The sequence below is a fragment of the Plodia interpunctella genome, chromosome 5 (assembly GCF_027563975.2).
Source record: "Plodia interpunctella isolate USDA-ARS_2022_Savannah chromosome 5, ilPloInte3.2, whole genome shotgun sequence".
NCBI classification, from domain to species: domain Eukaryota; kingdom Metazoa; phylum Arthropoda; class Insecta; order Lepidoptera; family Pyralidae; genus Plodia; species Plodia interpunctella.
The window spans coordinates 9,141,046-9,158,373 of record NC_071298.1 but is presented as its reverse complement, the minus strand read 5'-3'; the positions used below and the strand labels follow the sequence as shown (position 1 = coordinate 9,158,373).

General features: G+C 36.3%; 1 protein-coding gene across 5 annotated transcripts in view; it reads right to left on the bottom strand.

Annotated features, from left to right (window-relative positions):
- LOC128670327 (uncharacterized protein) overlaps positions 1-17,328 on the bottom strand; it is a 75,673-nt gene that overhangs the window by 8,335 nt on the left and 50,010 nt on the right. For all 5 annotated transcript variants that reach the window (XM_053745904.2, XM_053745900.2, XM_053745903.2 and 2 more), the window contains exons 4-7: positions 3,537-3,634; positions 1,451-1,664; positions 965-1,116; positions 195-385 (exon numbers count right to left, since the gene is read on the bottom strand). In XM_053745904.2, coding sequence (XP_053601879.1) covers positions 195-385; positions 965-1,116; positions 1,451-1,664; positions 3,537-3,634 — 655 coding nt within the window. The remainder of the gene's footprint in view (positions 1-194; positions 386-964; positions 1,117-1,450; positions 1,665-3,536; positions 3,635-17,328) is intronic.

Genomic DNA, 17,328 nt, shown 5'->3' with positions numbered 1-17,328 from the left:
ACGATGATTAAGTGCCAACATTTCAGACACAAGAACCACCACCAACGGTAGCGTATTCTAATGCGTTTGTCAGAATATTTTTCTACTATGATGTGTATAATTTCCATTGTCCTGTCTTGACTGGTGAACATGACGTCATCACGTTGATCTTCTCAGAAACAAATTATTATAGACAAGATATATTGTATTCTCACCAACAAAGGAGCTCTCAAGCCAGCACAGCTTCTGGCTGGAGCGCGGCGAGGGTTGCCGGTCGATGTCTCCGTTAGCTGGCTCCAGACCAGATACGTAGTGGACGATCGCTGACGTCACCTCTTTGATGGACGACTGGATCTCCTCAGAGGCTTTAGAAGACGCTGATTGCTGGAGAAGGGATGATGCTAGCCTGGAAGGTGATGAGCGAGGTTTAAAACATCGTTTCAGATATTCGAGTCATGGGTCGATTTTAACAAATTGGGTACCTAATCTACATTTCGAAAAATATCATTGTACCCTATTTTTTACCCACCTTCCGTGTTTCAGGGCATTTCAGCCAAGAATGAAACGGGAAAAGTTCTCGGTCGAAAGGGAGACAAAGAAAGAAAACTTCTTATGTTGGGGCAATTTATGAAAATCTGTACACAAAATTATATAAACAGAAACCGCACTCGAAAGCTAAATACATGACTGCAACATGACTCCTTCGCAAGTTCTGTCAAGATTTAAAAAATCTTTGCCTAGATTATATAGGTTTTCTGATTTATATTCACGGTATTTGAACACAGCTGCTTGTGCTTCTTCTGAAAATCATTATCTTTACATGATTCTAGTCCTCTGCCTCGTCTGTCTGTCGTGTCTGTTCGCGATAAACTCAGAAACTATAAAGTACATAGATTTTCATGCGGCTTTCACCAATTTGAGGTAATAAGTGTATAATTTATTGTTTTAGCGTAAATAAATAAAGCAATAACAATTGCCATCTAACCTTTCGTGTGGCGTTCGCGGTGTGTTGTTCAGTCGTTCCTGACTCCGCCAACCGAGGTATGGCTGCCGTGCACTGAAGGAAGATCGAGCCGAAGGCGAGCACAGCGGACTGGTTCCTCTGATGCTGCTGCGAGTTGATGAACAGGGAGAAGTCTGGAATGTGATATAGCAACAATGAGAATCCATACTAATATTATAAATAGGATAATCGGTCTGTTTGTAACGCTTTCACGACTTAACCACTGCTGGGCCGATATTGATGAATAAAAGGAATACCTATTTATAGTTCGTGTCGTGTTCGTGTTGAGGTCAAGCTAGTATGAAACCTTATGATTCTTTACCAGTATACCTAGTTAATTGATAGAAACCGACGATATCACTAGAGATATCCAAGTGGAAAAGAAGAGACAGAAATAACTCCACTGCAACAATTTGGAAACTTTGGTACCTGAGGTACTATTCTAAATTCTTGGTGCTTGGTACTTACTTGATTCGAGTTAAGTCTGCTAGTAGACCATCTCCCAAAGCTGGTCGTGTGAGGAGATAGTTGGGGTGGCGGCGGCTGAGGGTTGGCACCACCAAGGCTACCAAGTGACGTGGTCTTCGAGTTGAGGCCGCTCCATCTGGTCGCTGAGGCTGACGCGTCAGACAGTCGCTTGCGCAGGAGGAAGCCCTCGCGGGGCGCAGGCGCGTTCTTGTACCTGGAAATAAGGTGATCATCATTTTAGATTTTTATAAACATCTATTACGTCTGTCTTATACTTCAATATATTGCCCAAGTCCCAAGTGCTCAAAAGAGGCGAACAACAGAGCGATTATGTGACTATGTAGAAGACTATGTGAGTATTATCATGGCTCAGTAAGTAATTCAAGTCAGTAGCTCTTATTGCGTGTTGTATTGTGTGTAGCTCTTATAGGAGCCAATATTTAAAACCAATTTTAGATTAAGATCATATTATATTTTCCTTCTTTAGCGAAAAATAAGAGATAGTAGGCTCGAAGCCGATCAAGCATCACTTGAATAGCTAATTCGATGAGAGGAGATGGACGATGTGACGAGTTTGAACTGTTCAATAATGAATTGACATCAAAACATTATTTCAAAAGCACAAATGCGTAACCGAATCTAGATCGCAATTGAATTGGAAACTGATCCCGTGTTTGATAACATCTTTTTAACAGTATGCTGCTCGCGATTGTTGCTTAATGTTTAAAAATAGCATATGATAATTTTTACAATGCCAATGATATAATGAAAAGTAAGTAGGTAAAAAAATATCAACATAAATCATACGACTCTTCTTGTCGAGTCCGAATTACTATTAAGTAAATATTTTTCGACCAATATGTGGCTACGCTATGTTTCTTCGTTGGTTGAATTTGTCTGAACAAATATACATTTCAAGTGAAAACTAAATTGCAAAATCTATTGCAGGCTACGTTAATAGTAATATCAAGTATTCACGACTTCAACTTCAGCAATTTGCCTCAATCAAGATCAATCGATAAATAATTCATGATGAAAGTTTAGGAATTTAATTTACTGGCGATAGGCAGCTAGGGAGAGCTGCTAGATGTGACTACTGCATACATATAGCTTCCTTTCTTTGTGCAAAGCTGCCTACAAGTCTGCTACTATGAAATACAATTTCTTCAAATGCTGATTTTAGAGCTAAAAGCTAAGATAGGTCTGTATCCTTTTCGGCATCGTGAATTTTAGTATTTTTCACTAGTTGACTGTATAGTTAATCATTGTGTAGGTATGCGACTACTTGACACCGACTTGACGGTAGGTAGTCGTAAAAGTCCTATCAAATGCATTTGGTCGACTTGAATAAAATAATAACACACTCGATAAAAGAGAAGACGATTGAATTTAATGCCAATTTTACACATGTAGTATTAGATGATCCGTCGAAAGGCCTAAAAGTTGAATGGTATTATAAAAGCATATAGAGAAAATCGCGTGACTATTCATGCAAAACAAAAATTTATTGTGTAACATTTGTGCTAAAGACTGAAGTGTAATTACCACATGGTTGACAACTCATGCCTGCACGAGTTACAATTAGCATTTAATTTACAAAGGACTGCCGAGCGACGAGACCGTGTGAACATGCTAACACGAACACTGAAATGTTTTACAATCGCCGAGCATAGATTTTTCTATAATTTAGTACCTACTAACATTGATAAAATTAACGACAAGGACAAGTAACGTACTAATAAGGAAATGTGGAAAGACCAGACATATTGTCCCGATCCCAAATTATAGGATAAGGTAAGGCAAGACAATGACGATATAGGCAGCAACGTACTCGTAGATTTAAGTAGATTTTCTTATTCTACAAACAATGAATAAAACTAATCATTTACTTAGATTATAACTATAAATATCGAAAGCGGTACACGCAAACTCTATGGTAATGATTGTAATGAAACATTTCTAACGAAGATTATTGTTATTGGTAATAACAATGAGGAAAAAAACAATCTAAGATAGTACGGCTGTCATCGACTGCGGCAATAAATCGTCTAAGTAACTTTTAATAATAAATTTCCATTGCACTTACCATTCCGGAACATTGAGCTTCTGCAGCGATCTTTGTACCCGAAGCTCGTGCTCTGAAAGCACGCGGTCAGAATTCTTCTGCAATTCGTTTTCAGGAGGCTGAAACAAAAAATATTGTATATTAGAATATAACCTTACCTATGAATCAACTAAATACAATAATAAAATATATATACATACATAAATTAGCGCCCAATTAAAACAAGGTTAGAAATTCAATAAAGAAAAAGTTGTTGGCTTTGATATAGTTTATTTAAGTGCTAATATTTAAATTTACATTTACCGATTTATCTAGAATATCATTAGGCGCTAAACAATAAAGTGATCCACGGAAAGAAATGTTCACTTTAATATCATTTTTTAAGTTGTCGTCTTCGTTTATATTTCTCAAAGGCGAAGAATCAATCATCCCGGCTTCGATTTTCAGTGTTTGATGTATTTTATATATAGCAAATCTTGCATATTCCATTTCTTCGCCATCAATATCGTCAGATAAATCTCTGACTATAGATTCGACGCAATGAGATCTACTTATAAGCTCTTCAATGGAGCGGTCTTCATTTCTTAGAATACTACCACTAACTCCACATTCCTTTATTATTTCACTCCAAGACTCGAAATATTCCGATACATTAAAGTCAGATTTATGAGCATTTTCAATATATTGTAAACCATTTTCATTTTCAAAATCTTGGGAGCAGTTGATCCCATCGAAACTCTGAACCATTAAATCTGACACACCATAGATAGATTCGTACCAAGAATCACTGCGATCGCGTTTTAGAGATCCTAGGTTAAAGCTAACTTTTCTTGATGGTCTCTTCAAAGTAGACGTACAAGGAGTAGATTCAACTTCTACGTTCACTTGTGATATCTTATTTCTTTCAAAATCTTCGTAATCAGGTATATCAAAATCTTCCAAATTATTAATTTCCTGTGGCGGATGGATTATCGAGCAATCTAATTTCGAATTATCTTGTTGTGAATCTTGAGTTGGCGGCGGGGGAACACTCTCAAGTAAACGTTGAAAGAAATCACGAACTTTCTCATCGTCTGTTTTACAGTTGTTAGCATTTATAGAATTCGCGCTGGTCTGATCTCGGCCCGACGCAGCTTTTCTGTTATTGATTGATGTATTGCTGTTTGCAGAGCGTACGCTTGCATTAGATTGAATCGAGCTCCTGCGTTGTGCTTCGAATTTTCTAACAATAATTTTAGCCTTCCATTCGTGGTGTTTGATCCGAAACCCGTTAACACTGAGTGAATTTTCATCTTCAGACTCACTTCTTGGAATATCAGGAAACTTCGTGTAGTAGATGTCCCGAGAGAGAGGTTTGATAAACAGATGCTCCGGTTTCACTTCTTCGAACGGCTCCAGTTCTTCGGTAATCCACACATTGTCCAGGCAATACCAAAATCCGTTTCTCTTTAATACCTCTTCAGTTGTTAAAAGCACTATAGAAACCATTTCGTCCTAGTAACTGTTAGCAATTGGTTTAGCTCACGACTGATCCACAATCGAAATCCAATATTGAACCTATTGGCACGTTTAATGAGTTGTAAATATTTTGAAGATTAGAGATGTTTTGCAGCAAAATTAGTAAATTAGTTAATGAGAGCTACTGCGTACACACAATTAGGTATATATGTGAAAAAGAAAGTATTTTCTTACCTTCTGCTCATTAACTAAAGTAAATGACGAGACGACATGACATTAAAGCACAAACTATCTCCGTAACGAATATCCTATTAAAACTTTTGTGAGAAGAATGTTCGTTGATTCGGAAAATAAGTTTGGAACAATTTCAAAAGGGTCAGTCGGTAGTCCAAAACTTTATAAAGATTAGTTTGGGGGCTGGCTGTTCTGTGCGGAAGTTATCATTACCATGCGTCGTTGGGGTCGGACTCACCCTGGGGTCGGAGGAAGCAAGCAGCGCGCACGGGCCCAGAAGTCCTACGCTTTCCCAGCAAGTCATGTCCACACGACTGTGTCGCACTCACAGTGGCTGCATACGCGCATACGTATCTTATTATCGCATCGTAATGCACCAGTGGTTCCGTAATACGGTTACGTAAGTCCTCATATCGCACTGATAAAACTCAAAAACAAACAAAGCGCTACATCGAAAGCTAGAACCTCTCGAAGTGAAGCAAGCTGCAATATCGAAGCGGAAAGCGTTCGCCAATCAAATCTGAATGTTGCTTATTGAACGATAAATCCAATTACAAGACTGAAACGGAGTGAGCGTGGGGCTTCGGTGCTTAGGGTGGCCCTGCGAGCTGGGCCTGCGACGGGGCTGGGCCTCTCATGGGGCACTGGGGTTTGACTCACGCGTCGGGCACTGCGGGTGTCCGCATCGCGGTACATAGATGCAGCCGAAGACAGGCGGCGGAGGCGCTGCCTCGGCGAGACTGAGGCGCGGCGCGTGTCCTTGGCCACCGCGCACGCGTACTCACACCCTTTACTAAGTTTCTAGTGGCTTCAACAATGAGAACATTGTGATGGTACGGATCTTCTTAGCTTTGTCTTCGGCTAATGATGACAGGCAACATTCCTTTTTAAGGCGTCCACACCATACCACACGTGCCACTGTGATAGTTAATGTAATCGATGGGAAGGGCAAAGGATACATATCGACGTATTGGAAATTGTCACAATGTAATGTTTTGATGCAATGGTAAACCCAGATAGGAATGGATTTCACACAACACGATTTTTGTTTTTTGTAGAACTAAATCAAAATCAAATCATTTATTCGGAAATTAGGCTTTCACAGTCACTAATTGCTACGTACTATTTTCGTAGAACTAAGCATAGAGGAGAGGATAATCAGATTTAAATCCAACATTCCATTAACAATACAAACGGTTTTTTCTTGGTAATTTTCCATATATAATTCAATCATACGAGATTAATTATTTTTTTCCGAAAATTTTCCCTATTAATTTCTGAAGGGGCGTGGCATCGCGTGACACATTTGAACTCAAATGACCTAAATTGGTTACGTAAACATGAATCTAATGAATTTACAGCCGCCATAATCAATGTGAATAATGCCCCATAAAATTAAAAGAAGCCAATTCACGACAGTCGCTTCTAATTAGCTAAGTAAATATTCTTACAGTTCGAAATAGTCCAATAGGGATTTAATAACACTAATCGCTATTCCATTAAGTTAGTTTAGCGGATTAATGGCTTCTTAACCTTCAACAAAATGAATGAAATGTAGAGAGAAGGACCTGTGGTAAGACCTAAACACGTTATTGGAAAAAAAAATTATGATTAAAAATTATGATTGTTTATAACAGACATTTACAGTACAAAGGGTAGATTAGTGTATTACTTGAAAGAATAATAAAATACATAAATAAATAATGGAATGTTATTTGACAATGTATTTGCATCTATTGAGATGGAAACATGGATTTAGTAAATACTGTTAGTACCTACTAATGTCAAGGATGGAAATCTTCAAACAGAATGCTAAAGAATTCAGGTACTTATTTATACTTAGTTGTTATTTAAACTTTTCCGACTGATATTAAAATAAATTATTGTACAATGGTCACAAAAATTGTAGAGAAACTGTGTATAAAGTTATTTCAATAGAAATTACATAACAAGTGAAAGTGAACAAAGGTTTATGACACGCAATCCGGGCATTATTAGGTTAGAGTTTAATGTCACTGAATAAATAAAATTGAAAAAACAAGTTCACTTTCCATCACGTAACATCGTCTAGCTGTTTTGTTTTGTTTTTTTTTTTCGAAAATGTACATTAGATAGATTTGAATGTTGCATAATTTCTATTTATAACGATCCAGACGTCTTCCTTCTAAGAAATTTAGGAAATAAATTCTAATATAAAAATGAGAGGAGCTCAATGGCGCAGTATAAATAAATATATTAGGACAAATCACACAGTAAAAGATCATTTTCCATCATGACCCGACCAGGGTAGGAACCCGGGACCTCTCGGTTCAGAGGCCTGCACTTTATCTTTGCGCCACCGAGGTCGTCAAGTAATCAAGTAGTAGTCAAGAATGCGGCATGAAACAAATCAGGAAACTAACCTACAAATTACAATTTTAGATAGAATCCCAATCCGATATATCGAAGAAAATTAGTACTTTTTCATTTGGAAAAGTGTTATTTTCCCCCACAACAAGAAATTAGCAACTATTATCTAGGTGTATACAGCTGCGTGTTAATGAATACAGTTTGCGCCTCGCCCTCTAATGGGCCTCGGGTTACTCCTAATTGTCGTCTCCGAGATGAGCCGACGTTCACATTGGACGAGAGCTCGAAACACGAGCGCCCAGTGAGATGAGAACCTTTGGCTCCGGTGCTGTCCATAATGTTATTTTTAACTACGTTTGTTGTATTGATTGCATTGTAATTGTAACGAAAACAAATTACTTTATCACATTGTTCTGAATTTAATAGTTTTATCAGTTAACCTTTTCCCTATTTTTACGTGGGGTCGACGCAGTATATTGCTTCATTCCCTTCATGCATTATGATGTCTCGCCTGCCATACCATTCGACACTATACAACTCATAGTCATTAATTTTTTTTTATATGATAAGGAATATGTGGTCATAAAAATTAATCTATGGGAATTTCTATCTACCAGTCACTTAGCAAAAAATTTGAGTATATAGTGTCCGTTTCCATAACATTGAACATGTCCTCATAATATAAGTCTTTGGACCCGACCTGACGGGTCAAAGACTTATGGAACTAATGGGTCGGGTAGGTATACTTTGTTTAGAACACTCGAAAGATTAAGTCGACCAATCTGAAACTTCCAGTTTTATGAATGTCACGAGATCACGTGAACAAATACTAATTATTTCATTGTCATATTTATTGTGTGAATATGCGAAAAATAACGACATGATAGCATTTGTGTTTTTAATCCAAAGGAGCTTCAATTATACGTTTTTAATAACATATAACGGAAGTGTGGTTCCTAAACAACCATATTCGTATAAAACAACTTATATAAAGCCTTGAAAACTGATAGCCCTTAATAGCTTTCTCTAAGAAGCCGTTGAAACACGCTGATGAAAGAAAAAATTATTATTGAGAATGAACGTCCATTTAAAAACAACTAAGTAGTGCAGTGATAAACACGAGCGTGTTAATGAAAAATATTTTTTTTCCTAACACTTATTGTCCCACAGAGGAAGACCACGAACAAGATGGAGCGACGATCTGAGGGCATTCAGACAGAATGGTCGGAGGTTGCGCAAGATAGAGAGAAATGGAAGGGGATGGGGGAGACCTTTGCCCAGCAGTGGGACAAAAAGGGTTAGCAAAAAAAAATTATAGCCAATATATTTTACGGCTTCGGCATGTCTTCTCAGTCGCCAGTAGTTAGTAGTTTTTTGAATAATTATTATGTAAGTACTATAAAATTTGACGTGAACAAGTAAAGGATATCTGATAAGTTATTGGTTTTTGTACATTTTGGGAGTTACTAACAGAAACATTAATCGCTAATGAGCATGTGGTATAAGTTGGGTGGAAGATATAGTAATATTTACTTCATATGTTATTATGCCTTTCAAAAAGTCGGTCAAATCTATACATTTACAAACAATAGTAGGTAAACAAAATATTTCTGTCGCCAGCTGCTTTCACGTGATATTTGAAGAGCTTAAGTGCAATGACCTTCATTTTCATTGAAAACGTTTTGTGAAAGTCGTGTGCGTAATATTGCGCATGCTTGATTACTTACTTATTTTTCACACAATTTCAAAATTGGAAACAACGGTTTTCAAAGACATGCCATGTATGTCGAATCCGACAATGTTTAGCGAACTTCATCGCGATTATCGCTATATAGTTTGCCAAACTTTGTATTGAAGGCATCGAAAAAATTTAAACTTTTTCGTGTCAAAGTAACGTTATGTCGCAGCGGATACGTTTTTTAATAGATACTATTTATACAGACAATTAGACTATAATTGTCTGTCTGTTGGTATAGATAGTATCTATTGTGTCTATATACACCAGTACCTAAGTTATTACCTAATTTTTTAAAATAAGTATACTTGAAGAAAATACAGTAACACTTGGCAATGTGTCGCACTTGAAATTTACAGGAAACGTTCAAAAAATATTCTCGAAAATTTCCAAAAAAGATTTTGCGTAAAAGAGTAACTAACATATATACAGACATCCTCACAAACTTTCGCATTTATAATATTAGTTGTAATATGTTTTAATTTGAATAAATAGTACCTAATGGTGTTAACTTCAAAAGACTAGGCACATTAATAAAATGTAACATTAACACTTCTGCCAAAGAAAATTCCCAGGAAATTATAACATTAATCCATTGACCATAAAACATGTTGCGATAAAATACAATTTTGCAAATAAATACGGGAACATTTCCATAATTTTTAACTTCAAGTTATGCCGATAAAGTCGCAGCACGCTATCTAATCTCATGCCAACTATAATGAAGTAAAATAAACCCTTAATTGGAGTTCATTGCCCCTACAATGAAAATGGATGGCAAGTGCAAGGTAAAGTCTAATGTGTACAGTGTGCGAGTGGTTGTGCGAGCGAAATAGCAAGTAGATAAGTCGGGAAGTGCTGCACTTTAATTATTTTTGTGGTGATTTATAAAGCTATTAGATGGAGCCATTAAATTGTTATTTTAAACTATTATTGGTAAGTAAATAGAGGCTGATAAATACCCAATCACCCTAATATTATTTAATTTCTGTTTTATTTTTGATTACATTGTTCGTACATTTCAAAAACCTTTTTGTGTAACCATGATAATAAGTTTTAAAATTTGATATTGTTTTTGTTTGTTTGTAATAACTTTATTTATTAATAGCACGAAAATAAGTACATACATTAAAATTAATACCATAGACAGTAAAGAAGATATGTTTTTTTAGTAAGGGAATAAAAATCAATAGATTTTTTTTATTTCGTACAGATTCGTAAATTTGTAATTAGCAGGTCGATTGGTGTTTTACTAAGGAGAACAACCTGTAACTGACCATGGCACAAAGTGAATAAAAACCACTAGCCTAGTGTGATTTTTTTCTGATAACACTATAGGAGTTTCCTGCGACTCATGGCGATAAATAAACTGAGGTAGTTAATGGCAGTATGCTTGCAGTGTCATGGTGAATGGTAGTCGATTGAGAAATGGCAGTTGCCATAACGGCTGTGTATTAAGTATTATGTTATCTGAACAAAAATGTGCATATTTCACTGGTTGGCTTAGAACCGTTTGAGGTATCGTGATAGTAAAAGTAAGTATCTCTCATCTGAGCGTTTTTCTGGTTTCTTCCTATGCCGGAAAGTGTCGCAGCTCAGTTTTCTACCTTCTCTTCTCCTTCGCACGGTCTTCGGCATTAGTAGTGAGATTATTAGCACGCATGCAGTAGTGAGTTAACATTACCTGGTTATTAGATAGCCCGTGACTGCCATCTAGTGATCTAGGAAATTAACAATGCAGACGTAACAGTATAAAATAAAATCTAATTGTATCCTCATACGACTATAATAGTTTTACTAATATTATTACTACCTAATCCTATTAATATTATAAAAGCAAAAGTTTGTGAGGTTGTATGTTTGTTACTATGTCGCGTAAAATTTACTGGACCGATTACGTGGGTAACACCACGGGCCGCAGTTAGTAATATACATATAGTCAACACCTAATCCATATCCTGCCGTCTGTCCGTCCGTACCAATCTAGCTAAAGTGGGTGCAGCGGGGGCTAAATTGGATTAAATTGACCGCCACTATAGAACCATTTGGAATACCCTCGACTGGTCTAACAATGACTGATGCCCATTGGGAACTAAGGCATTGGGAGTTGAAGAGTTAAAACGGTTGTTTAGAATACATTTCTTCTTCATGTAAAAAAGATATAAAAGTATGTATCGGTTGACAAAACCATGACATTTATCAGATCTTGACATTACATACAAAAATAACAAAAATGAATGTGCCACATTGACGGTAACGATAACGACCACAAATTAACAAGATCATCAGTCATCGTAAAATGTGAATGAAGTAGTTCAAAACGTAAACAAAGTAAGTCCTTCCAAAAATAAAGTACAAGCTACGTGATGAACGACGTCGTATAGTTTCCTTTTGAGTGGAAACAAATAAATTTAGAACCAAAGGGTGGTCTGGCAATGTTTAAGTGAACGATTACAGTTTGATATTGAGTTGGCATTCTGTTCTATTTAGGTTTGGGTATTATTTTAACTTGAGGTAGGAACTAATAACTTAATTGTCATTGAATAAACAGTGTTTAATAGATAAACGTGTTATTTAATTTCATAAAATACCCCGGCCCTAGTAAGTACCCTGAGGTACTCCATTTTTCATTTATAAGCATTCATTTTTTATTTTCGGAACATAAGGCGTATCAAAGAGTGCTAATGACAAAAGTGGATAAGTTTATTTTGGAGAGGAATATGTGTCCTGGCACCAGCCACCGTTGCGTAACGCTGCACAATTATTTTAGTAATTTCTCACAGTATTTTATTATAGTGCTGCGGTGAGGAAAATTGCGCGCTTTTCACCGCATTAGTAATCTGCTCACATTTCATTTAACTCAGATAAAAAATATTACCATCCGAGAGAAAGATCGGGTAGTTGAATTATCTTTCACAAGCATTTTGTTATTCCTTGATATTTCTTTTATAATTATTTATTTTGTTATAGGTGCAGCACCACCTCCTGTCCGTGACCTCCTGTCGTGATTTATAGGCAAATTCAACGTTATTTGTCGACACTTCAACCTCTTTAAATATAAATTGTCATTTTTAATAGACAAGTCGATATGTTTATGAAAAACTAGATATTGCCCGGGGCTTCGCTCCAGTAGGAATTTTGAGTTAAAATATACCCTATAGCAATCTTGGATAATGTACTTTTCTAATGGTGAAATAATTTTTGAAAGCGGTTCGATAGTTTTGGAGATTACCTGCCTCAAACATACAATCTCACAAACGCTTACCTCTTTATAATAATAGTATAGATTAGGAATTTGAATATTGGTATATCCAAAGAACCTAAATTCCTATTTCCCTTCAAAACTTGTGAATATCAAGAACTTCACGAGTTTTTTGCTTGAAACGTCAAATAACCCTAAGTAGCAGTAACACTAACGAGCCACCCAGATGCACAATACGCCACGAAGACATAGTTTTATATTCATGCACCTGTGGAAGCTGAAAGGGTTCTTTCATTGCGGCCGAGTGCGCCACGAGATGAGCGAGCCTGAATGATGTCGGGATGAATAGCGCAGGATTACTGCCGCAGCAGTCGTTCAGAATCGGTGGTGAACCAGTGGGTAAGACTGTTCGTCTATGATTGAAAGGCCCCAGGTTCAAATCGTACTTGTGACTTGTGCCACACCAGTTTATATAGTAATCTGGATACATAGTAGTTTGAACAGATCACGATTTTATTCCGGTGAAGTAAAACATCGTGAGGAAATCTGCACACTGATTGACAGTTAAGTTCCCTACTGTGGCGAATATTGGCTAGCTATTTAAAATTTGACGTGAAAAAGTGCCTGTGAAGGTCTAATTTCGAAACAAATGATTTGGATTTGATGTAAATAATTGTTAAATGTACCTATTTCCAGCTCGAACGTAAATGGCATGTAAAATTTCAAAGTCACGATAATTTAATCATGTTCATAAAACATTATCGTTGTAAAAGCTGATTCTTAATTGGATCTGAGGGAACTTAGCACCAGCTAATCCAATTTGCCAGCTGAACGGAAAATTAACCCTACATTTTATATCTGTGCAAACTAAAATCCACTTTATAATAATAGATATAAAATCGATATTACAACGCGGTCAGTGTTCGGAAAAGTTGTTGAGAATATTCCTTAGTACAAAATGTTAGTGAAAATTAATTTCTACGAGAATTGTAATACAGCAGTTTTTAGTTTAATTTGGAATCGTTTAAATGTTCAATTTATTATAACAAGGGAGAGTGAGACGAATCATACCCAATGCTTTAAGTGCAAAAGAGTTGGAATCAGAAACTGCTGACTGGTGGAAATGTTTACCTGAAACAAAATTAAAGCATTGTTAGTTTTTAATATTTATGCATACTAATATCGCTACATAGTGTAAAACGAAGTCGCTCCCGCTGTGTGTCTGTCTATTCCCACGGATTACGGATATACCACACAAAATTTTTACATTACAAGTATACATTTAGTTTGGATGACAATGTTTTATCACGATATGATGATGATTTATTACGACATGCATGACCATGCCCAAGATCGGTTCCCGACGTATCACGGTCATAGATCACGTCACTTGGATCTTGGATTTAGTTTCTACGGCAATTAATTATTGTGACAACCGATTTCGCGGCGCATCTAAAGGTGAATCAGGATCAGCTCCCAACGAGGGAGCTCAACGGTTTACTACAAGGACATTAATTGTAACGCGTTGAATGTAACAAGATTTATCTGACGACATAATGAAAACTTGTGTCAAAAATGTAATTTTTTTTAAAAACGGATCTTTTTGCGGACATCGTGAGAGTTTAGTCAAAAGAATTTCTCGACATTATTTATATGCAAATTTGTACACAATTTTTTTATCATATGCATACAAACCGACATTGGACATAATAGTCTATTTGCTGAATAGCCTGCTTCAGAACCCCCGACGTAATGGACCGACCAGTAATCGAATACTTCCTTTCTGGGCTGAGTAATAGTTACTTTCAGAATACATATTACCAGGGTGTAGATTCTGCTAAGGTTAAGTCATAAACTTGTGTCAATGGCTATTCAATAGCAGTTTTATTACGTGTAAATAAGAACTGTTGCTAAACTATTGTGAACGTTAGCTGGATCGACAACCAGTGGCTTAGCTATCTCGACTACCAATATTACACTTGCTAATCTGATTTGTTGAAGTTTATTCATAACAGTACCCCGTCGCGTTTAGTTTGTATAGATTCTAATCACAGAAACGATACATGTCAATTGTTGATAAAAGTATTTTTTTTATATAACAAGCAGGCTTGCGGCACAGCTGATAAGATACCTTCCATCATATTAATATTGTTTCACTACACTTGTACATTAGTCGTAATGTTTGCTGTTGTTGGTTTGTGTTTCCGTACATCTCAATTTTTACTTGGTCCCAGCTGAAAATCAGCGTCTTGGCTCGATACTATGGCAAGGTGCTGAGCTGCTGGTCGCCATTTCGACTGACATATTCTATTCGATCGACTTGTACTTTTTTGAATTATACCTTTTTGTTTGGATTTTATGTGTTTGCCGAATAAATGATTTCTTTCTTTCTAAGTTTGCGTAGTTTCGCGTGAATTACTTTGTGAAAGCGGAACAGACACGATTTTCAACAAAATTTCACCCCCCTTAATCCCCCCCCTCACCCCCTTAAAGTAATATGGGAGTTTATTTTTGAAAAATAAAAGCCTATGTTTGGACGGTGGAACTTTTTATGGATGTACCATACCTAATTTCATCAAAATACAGTCCAGCGCATTAGCCGTGAAAGCGGAAGAGACAGACGCAGAGATAGACAGACATACTTTTGCATTTATAATATAATTTTAGTATTAGATTTGTTATATATGCCGTACCATTTTTTCTCGAAGCCATTCAGGGTCCAAGTACTTTTTCTCTTTCCGCCTATATTGATTGAAGTCAACCTAGAAGCATGAATTTACTGCGATCTAAGTAGATAGTCTCATGTCTCGTTAATGTTTGTGCAATAGACAATCTAGACACCATATGGCTCAAAGGTTGCGATATTTTGCAACCACTATTTTATGTGTGGGTGTGTTGTATACAATGACATATTTGTTCAGTTTTAATAGACAGAGAATATACCGAATCTAACACTAGCACAGAAATCAGAATTAATGTTTACACGTTTTCACAAAAAACGCCGTCATTAGGGCGGCAAAATTAAATATTTTTTATAGCTAAAAATAATATAAATCCGCCCCGGGCGTCAATGACCCGCGCTACGCTACTCTTTGGACGTTATCCTGCTGAGTTATTCAACTGATTCTGATCATTCTCCAAAGCACGATCTTATTGTGTACTTAACTTATTTGACCACAGCTAAAAGAAATTTTGAGGTATAATTAGAAATGGGCAAAAAATAGTCTAAGTACTTCATGGTCGAAGCCGGGAGGTAAATCGATTTATTACTAACCATAACTTAAAATTTTCTTTCATTTTAAAAATGACTCAGACCTGGCTCATTCAAATAGTATGACAAAATAAAATTTAAAAAAGTTTTTTAAAAGAAGATAAAGAGTTAATCTTAATAATCTCAAGTAAGTAATAAGTAGTAAGTGAACAGTTAAAATCAAGTAAAGGTAGAAAAAAAAATGCATCGGATAAATATTTTACACAATTAGGTAATATCCAATAAGATTTAGAACTTAAAAATATTATTCATGTTGTTCCTGGAAGGAACAATAGAATGTATTAAATAAAAATAAAATAAGTACAATAAAATAAAACGAGCAAAACAACGGTGCGAAACGATCTATCGTAATGAAATTTTAGTTTCCGTCATCATTTCCCTGCAATTCAATTCATTGCTTCCTTAATTCAAAATTCAAATCATTTATTCAGAAATTAGACCTTCACAGGCACTTTTTCACGTCAATTTTTATATTAAATAAGTAGTTATTTCTCACAAGCTACAAACTACTGGCATTTCGGAGCTGGTGTTTCGGAATAATGTAAAATATAGGTGTTTTCATAAAATAAGAATTAATTAAAGACGCTGTCGGCACAAACAAACGCACTGTTAGTATATGTATATGTACAGATGTCGCATAATTTATCTCCTTCAATTTAGCTTGAGCTAAAGTTAATTTAACTTGACTTCGCGAGGTGTTCAGGTATAGATGAATAATGCATGGAGCTTCTAATCACAGACGAGCTCCAACTTCAATTTATATATATATATATATACGACACCTGCCTGTGGATCGAATGCTCCCAGGTTCGAATCCTACTTGTGTCATATGAGTTTGTATACCAATCTGACTCACGCATAGTTTTTCATCGGTGAACAAGTTCGCTTGAAATGTTACTATTTTTTTCTAACAAAGTAGGTACCTAAAGATAATTTTAAAACACAATTTGAGACGGCTCTCTATCTAATTTCCCAAGCGACCCAAAACTTTATCAGTCCCTTTATAAAACGTGTCTCTACCCCACTTTGATAAATTTCGATGAAAGTGTAATGACTTTATGTAACACTCGAATATTCCAATCCAACAGTGTACTTAGGTACTTAACTTCTCTATGTACTCGATTTTGATGAGATGTATGTATTTGAACTCGATTACTCTAAATGTAATGTCATAATTACTACAGGAACTGTAAATGATTTTTTGGCAAGAAATAGGGATAATAATGAAAATGTTTATCTCCGTAAAATTCATTTAATTCTTCTTTCCTTGCCACAGGTCGTCCCTATGCGGCGTGTGGTTCCGCCTTAAAATAAGACCACTCCATATCCTCACGCGGATGTCGTACTAAGCGACTAAGGGACACAAAGCCTTAACAGCTGATAGGTTACAATAGTATTCCCAAAGAGGGTTGACGTCAGGTTGTGAAATCATAGCCAAATCTTCAAAATTTAATGGTAATTTGTTTTACGCTAAGTCGGGGCTTTGGGGCGTCACAGCTACGAATGAAACTGCACACGCGAAGACGAGAGAGACGCGTTACACAAACCGGAATGTTAAAATTAA